A 7,653-nucleotide genomic window follows, 5' to 3' on the forward strand; every position below is an offset into this window, starting at 1 on the left:
ATGAGCGGTGCCATTTCAGAGGTTTCTTGTTGTGTGTTTTTTTTTTTTTTTGGGATGCGTCTCTTACCTCTGCACCTATGTGATAGGGTCTGAGCTCGTTGGGGTAGTTCCGATAGACTTTGAGGGTGGAGATTGAAGGTGGCATTTTTCTGAAGGGTGATGTCAGAGACTTCAGGTGGAGCTGCATCTGTTTGCAATCAGCAAGAGGATACAAATATTGGCTGTCAAAAGCTAAAAATAAAACACCACTTCATCTTTTCTGCAAGTAGAGTTGGAATTTCAGTATAGTGAAGGGACAGTAAGGGAGAAGGATGGAGGATGTTAGAAGCCAGAGATAAAGAGGAAATATGATGGGTGGAGGTCCTACCTACGTTTCAGGTGGAGGTTAGTGCTGGAGAATATTGTCTTCTATAATGGAGAGTACTGTTGAGGTTTTCGGTTTTTTTAAGGCAAATAGTAGTTTCAGGTAGAGCTGGAAGGTGGTGTTTTTTTTGCAGGTGGATGGTTGACTCTGCAGGTGGAGATGAAAGCTGGAGTTTTCTTTGTAGGTGGATGGTAGACTCTGTAGGTGGAGATGGAAGGTGGAGGTTTTTTGCAGACAGGTGGTTGACTCTGCTTGTGTAGAAGAAAGGTGGAGGTTTTTATGCAGGTGGATGGTAGACTCTGCAGGTGGAGATGGAAGGTGGAGTTTTTTTGCAGGCAGATGGTTGACTCTGCATGAGATGGAAGGTGGAGGTTTTTTTGCAGGCAGATGGTTGACTCTGCATGAGATGGAAGGTGGAGGTTTTTTTGCAGGCAGATGGTTGACTCTGCATGAGGTTGAAGGTGGAGGTTTTAGCAGGTGGATGGTAGACTGCATGAGCTGGAAGGTGGAGTTTTTTTGCAGGCAGATGGTTGACTCTGCATGAGGTTGAAGGTGGAGTTTTTTTGCGGACGGATGGTAGAAGCTGCAGATGGATGTGGAATGTGGAGGTTTGTCCTGCAGGTAGATGGCTGTTGATGGAGACAAAAACTGTATTTACTGATTCAAATATGAAAAAAAACTTAAAGCTATATAACTATGTACAGATGTCAAAACATTTAACCATCTAACTCATATTTAAAATCTTAAATAGATTATTAAATATTATTTAGATTTAGTAAATATCAATTGTTTGTGGGTGGATTTCTCGGCCTAGGCTCATGAGAAACATCCACGTTGTGAAGCGGAGGATACTCTCCAGCCCCATCGGAGACGTGCACAGTCTGAAGCCCGTCTTCAGAGATTGTGGTCGTCAGCGATGGACGATTCAGCCTCTCCCAGAGCTTCTGCTTAATCTGAAGTCCCAGGTTCAGGCTGTAGGGACGGACACGGCCATTTTTGAACCTACAAGAAACAGAAATGACATTGTAAAAAATAATGAATTTAAATCTTTTAGTACGTTTTAAATGTGATGATGATTCATCTGAAAAAGTCACATCATTTGATAGAAACACACCTCAGCATGTCATCAACCACCTCGTGGTAGATATTTTGGTACTCCTCCACCGTGTAGTTGTGAATCATAAGCGGGCCGTCGTCCTGTCTGGGAGCTCTGGAGGGCTGGAGGCTGAGGGCCACAGGAGACACTGCTGGGAGGTCTTCAGGTGGGATGGGGTCTCTAGGCTTTGGCACCAAACTCAGAACCTCTAAAGGAGGTTCAGAAGGGCCGGCCACCGCGCTGCGCTTCCTCTTCCGTGAGGGGTTTGCACTTGTGGAGCGCTTGCGTTTTTGGGGCGCTTTAACCACCTGCAGAAGGTCAACAACACAGAAGAGTTCAGACTGGAGGAACCCACTTAACCTTTTGCACATTTTGCTTTGTAAGAATGCAATTCATCATTACATCAGGTTTTTACAGATCAAACCTTATTTTGTTCTACACTTGGATGTAGGAAGATAAGTGATTAAAAATGTTGGGTTGGGATTTGGAATTAATTCAGTTAAGCAGACCTGTACACTTGTCAGGCACAATGTAACATCAAATTTTTTATCTGTATGTGAGAATCAGATGTCTTACCTGATCGTCCCTGCAGCACGGACACTGCCTGTGGGCCGTGGTTGTGATCCTCCTGGATCTGCGGATGACCTGGTGGTCGGCTGGTACATCACACTGAAACAGCATGTCAGAGAATGGGTTTAAATGGATTGTAAATGTAAGAAATGAGAATTTCGCACAGTCCTACAAATCTTTATAATTTCCTAAAGAAAATCTGTGATGTTTTTAAGAAGTCTTATCAATCCACGGAGTTGCTTTGTCCCTGAATAGTTTGGTAAAGAACAGTTGCTGGACCTCATCGATCTCAACTATCAGTGCTTCCTTGCTCAAAATAGTACCTGTTTCACTATTTTCTCCATAAACTCCAATAATAAATGCATTCATTTTGATTCATTCAACACAATAGACATCAAAACAATAAATCTCAATAAAATAATACAATATACAAAAATAAAATCCTCTAAACTCTCTTAAAAATATTCTTTTCATACTATAAATATGTAGGAAAACTTCTGCTTCAGGTCAGGTTTGAGTTTTTCTGAGTTGTTTCCCTTTGAATTTGGTAGTTTTGCATTTCATTTCATTGGACTGATGGTCACATTTATGTCACATTCATAACCTCACCAGTGCCACTGAGCAGAGTATATACAGCTAAACAGAACATTTTCACTTATTGATGATGACTGATGAACATTATCAGCCAACCACAGGCGGATTAGAGAGGGCAGTGCTTCGCCCAGGTGACCTACAGCTGCCTCACGTGCTTTTTAAGTGCAACGTACAAGTTAACAACCTCAGTGATTTAAGTTCTATAAAAACAGGTGTGTGAGCTAGTTTTTAGAAAAACAAATGTGTGTATATATATATATATATATATACTTTATAGTAACATTCAGACAGGTTTTGATATGAAAGTATAGTACTTTTAAAAAGAAACGACAGCTCAGCAGTGACTCAGCTGAAGAGAGTTCCAGAACAAGTCGAAAAACAACAACATTCATCGTTGTTGCTGCTGAGCTGTATTGTTTCAAAAATGTGCAAAACTCTGATACTAAAATGTCTCCAAAAGTTATAGTAAAAATATATAAATAAATATATACACACACAAGTATATATATATACTTATAAAGTTCAAGTTGTTAACCTGCAATTTGCATTTCAAATAATAAAAGTATAAAGTCTAACCTTTGTTGGATTTTATAAAAGTAATTATAAGGACAGACAAATGTGAGCTACTCAAACAAAATTATTAAAACAAGTTCAAAAGCAAGTTCAGGTCTGACAGTCGGCATCATTTCAGTCAAAATGACGTTCCCTTAAACTTTAACCCATTTTTGTTCTTTAAAATCACATAAATATGCACTCTCTACTGAATGTCCCCCATTGGGGGATGAATAAAGTATTTTTCTATTCTATTCTATCCTAACTTTGACTTCACTTTATGTTCTATACAATGTGACCTGGTTAATGGGTATCTTATATGTTATTTCTGTAATCCCTGACCTTTTGAAAATTTTATGAAAGTAGTTACGAGGACAGATGATTTGAAGTACTTAAAGGAAGTGTTTCAAAAGGAAAATAAATAAACTTAGGATAACTATAAACCAATGCTCAGTTTCATAAACAGGTGTTAAAAGTTCTGGTACAGTTGAGGTCTAACAGTCAATATCATGACGGTAAAAATGACTGAAATAGTATAGAAATAGTATAAATCCCCCAATTTAACTCAAATTTGGATTATTTCTTCACCATTTGTTTTGCAAAGCAAAGAAAAATAGTAGCCTACAGACTATCAAATTTCTAAAAATCAAATTTCTTACATTTTCCATGTTGGAAGTTTCTTTGAGTCACGGGAAGTTTCTGGGAGTCTTTGGCTCTTTAGAAGATGCAGCAAATTGTCATTCAAAGTGATTGAAATCAACAGAAATCGATGAGGGATGTCTGAGAAAACACTGTCCTTGAATGATAGAGTTGTGTTTGTGTTTAAATGATGATACGACCTAAAAGATGCACCTGAGGAGGAACCATAGCAACCATGGAATGCTGGACATCCAAGTTTGTGCATTGGTTGATTTCACGGATGTGGACATAATGATGCCACGTGATGTTTTTCACATATCACCTCTGTGATGGGATGTTAAATCAAGTCTACCTGAAAACACATTTATATATATATATATATATATGTATGAAGCAATGTGCCCCGGCCTTGAATCTCAGGGGAAAAGGCCCAGTCATAAGGGGAGATTGCTCTGGGAGAGAGGAGAGGGAAGTTAGTCCAGGTATGGATTGAAACAGAGTTTCCAGAGAGAGATGAACAGGGTGTTAAATTTTACTGAAGAATTTGCTTACTTAGGAACTGGAAAGAGGAAACTTGGAAGGGGGGTACTGGTTTGAGTTCCAACGGGAGGTTTTCCACAGGAGCGGAGCATCTTGAGGGAAGCGGGTAAGTGATCTGGGCAAGTAGGCTGCTCTTCGGCCAGATGGAGGACACCGAGAAGCATAGGGACAGAGATGTTAGAAGTGTGAGCTTCAAGAAACGCAGGAGAGCCATGAAAGAGCCGCTCTACTATGGCAGATAATCTGGTGGAGATTGGGTGCAGGCCGGCGATGAAACTGATGAACAACAGGTGTACTGACCGAGGAGAGGGAACCCAGGACTCCACCCAGCCGCAGGTCCCAGCCTGCCCAACCCATCCTAGATTCCAGAAGATAAACAAATGATAAAGTGAGAAGATTCAGTTGATGCATCTCCTGGATTACTGACTACCTGACAGACAGGACACAGTTTCTATGACCAACAGGAAAGGCTGTGTACCGAAAAGGGATGACAGACTCTACTTTCTAAAGAAGGCTCAAATCCTATAATGTGTGCAGCAAGATGCTGGAGATTTTCTATCAGTCCGTTGTGGGCAGTGTATTTTTCTTACCTGTTGTCTGCTGGGGGGAGCGGCATTGGAGCCAGCGATATAAACTAACCAGGAATGCTGGCTTCATCACTGGATACAATCTGGAGACATCTGAGGCCGTGATGGAGAGGAGGACTCTGTTATCCAAACTGTTATCCATCGTGGGTAATCCTGAACATCCTCTCCCATCACGTACCGGACAGACAACGGAGTTCCTTCTCCAGGAGGCTCATTCAGCTCTGCTGTCACAAGGATCGCTGCAGGAAATCCTTCCTGCCAAAGGCCGTCAGACTGTCCAGCAGTTCACACCAGACTTAATAGTAAGTGGCAAGGCTGTTAGACAGGGCTGTGATATCTGCCTAACTCTACTCTCCTCCCACTGCTGCATCACCCTGCCTTATTGCCTATGTCCTCAGCCAATCAGAACACATTTTAGAGTCCAAAATCACTATCTGCCTTAGTCATCTCTTTGACTCGGGCATCTTTAACGCTTTTTTTGGTAAGTAACCCCAAAAACATTCAAATATGACTTAGGCAATTTTGCTATTAGGCTAAATATTTCCAATTCTGAGGCCTGGATCTATGACATCTCTGTATTCAGAGATATATGAGATATAACTATTTCAATTGTTTTGTGGTTTATTGGACTTTTTAGAAATGTATTGAGTTAGTATGGAATTATTGCATACATATTATTAAAATATGGGACATGAGGTTGTATTGATGTGTCGCAAATTAAAATGCCCACAAAAAAAAAGCATGTAAATATGTGCTCTGGTGGATTAGTTCAATGGTAGGTTATAAAGGGTTAAAAAGTGACAAAAGTTCTAAGTTACTTATTGAATGAACCTAGATCAATGTATTTATTGGAGTTTATCAAGTAAAAATAATGAAACTGATTGTATTTATGCATAAAATCACTAATAGTAGAGGAAAGTATGGTGAACAGACAAAATAGTAAATGTTTTTGTACACGTTCCACTGTGCAAGTGTACAGGTCTGCTGCACGACTTAACTGAATTAATTACAAACCCCAACCCAACATTTTAATAATTTATCTTCCTACATCCAAGTGTAGAACAAAATAAGGTTTGATCTGTGAAAACCTGATGTAATGATGAGTTTTTTCATGTGGTCACAGTGCAACTGTTGTACATTTTGCTTTGTAAGAATTTAAAAGTATGTTGTTAAGTGGGTTCCTTCAGTCTGAATGTCTCTTCTGTGTCATTGACCTTATCCAGGTGGCTAAAGTATTCAAAAACGCAAGCGCTCCACAAGTGCAAACCCCTCACGGAAGAGGAAGCGCAGCGCGGTGGCCGGCCCTTCTGAACCTCCTTTAGAGGTTCTGCGTTTGGTGCCAAAGCCTAGAGACCCCATCCCACCTGAAGACCTCCCAGCAGTGTCTCCTGTGGCCCTCAGCCTCCAGCCCTCCAGAGCTCCCAGGCAGGACGACGGCCCGCTCATTATTCACAATCACACGGTGGAGGAGTACCAACGAATCTACCACGGGGTGGTTGATGTCATGCTGAGGTGTGTTTCTATCAAATGATGTGACGTTTTCAGATGAATCATCACATTTAAAGCGTTTAAACAACAACAATCAACATAACACGAGGCACTGTTATCAAACATGTATAATGTGATTTTGGGTTAAAAAGACACTATAGTTATATAATGACAATCTCAAAACCGCTTTTCTGAATGAAAATGATAAGAATTTAACTTCAATAGTAAGTGGTCTGAAAAAATGGCTTCAAGAGAATCAACAATAATCCATGGAATTATCTTTTTATGCACAAATAAGTCGAATTGGAACTACATTGACTTTAACTACACTTATTACTCACGAAGAACTAGATGGCACGCTTACTGGGTATTTCTAAAACATTAAAAGTAAAGTCATCATACAAATTAACCTGCTTGAATTAGAGCTATACCAAATGTGTGATTAGATCAAAAGGCATCTGTCAAATTTATTCAAATGTTGAAATATGCTTAAAAACTCGCACTTCAAAACCTCAAAAAACTTTGATAAAGCACACGTTCATCATATAATCATCTAAAACACTTTAAAATATACTTTGTTATATATATAATTACAGGAGGTACAACTAAATAGAATTTAAAGTAAAAGCCAGTTAGTATGTTGTAGAGTGAATAAACTAAAAGAAGCAAATATAGGCTTACATTTTAGGATATTTCTCAAAAGCATAATTAAGCATATATTTACATTCGAAATATTCAGAGTATTCTTTTCAGAAATTGGTAGAATGCGAGACATCCATGATAAAAAGATTTAATATAGTTTTAAAGTTACAATAATGTATAGAAAAACAAGTATTTACAAAATAATAATGAACAAATGTATATACAGTAATGTGCAGATGGATAGTGCATGTATAAATATTGAATAATTAAGTTGAACATGAGTGCAGTGCAGGTATTTATAAACACAGATGAATACTTATTCACTCATTAAGTCTGGTGTGAACTGCTGGGCAGTCTGACGGCCTTTGGCAGGAAGGATTTCCTGTAGCGATCCTTGTGACAGCAGAGCTGAATGAGCCTCCTGGAGAAGGAACTCCGTTGTCTGTCCGGTACGTGATGGGAGAGGATGTTCAGGATTACCCACGATGGATAACAGTTTGGATAACAGAGTCCTCCTCTCCATCACGGCCTCAGATGTCTCCAGATTGTATCCAGTGATGAAGCCAGCATTCCTGGTTAGT

At 39.6% G+C, this 7,653-nt stretch overlaps 1 protein-coding gene across 1 annotated transcript; it reads right to left on the bottom strand.

Moving 5' to 3' along the window:
* Positions 1–1,077: 1,077 nt before the first annotated feature.
* Positions 1,078–3,893, bottom strand: LOC142384627 (uncharacterized). Its single transcript, XM_075470925.1, has 4 exons — positions 3,836–3,893; positions 2,037–2,129; positions 1,479–1,768; positions 1,078–1,366 (listed from the first exon to the last, which is right to left on the bottom strand). Exons 1-4 carry the CDS (start codon positions 3,842–3,844, stop codon positions 1,147–1,149), a joined length of 612 nt encoding a protein of 203 aa, XP_075327040.1. The 5' UTR covers positions 3,845–3,893; the 3' UTR covers positions 1,078–1,146.
* Positions 3,894–7,653: the final 3,760 nt, after the last annotated feature.

The sequence above is a fragment of the Odontesthes bonariensis genome, chromosome 1 (assembly GCF_027942865.1).
Source record: "Odontesthes bonariensis isolate fOdoBon6 chromosome 1, fOdoBon6.hap1, whole genome shotgun sequence".
NCBI classification, from domain to species: Eukaryota; Metazoa; Chordata; class Actinopteri; order Atheriniformes; family Atherinopsidae; genus Odontesthes; species Odontesthes bonariensis.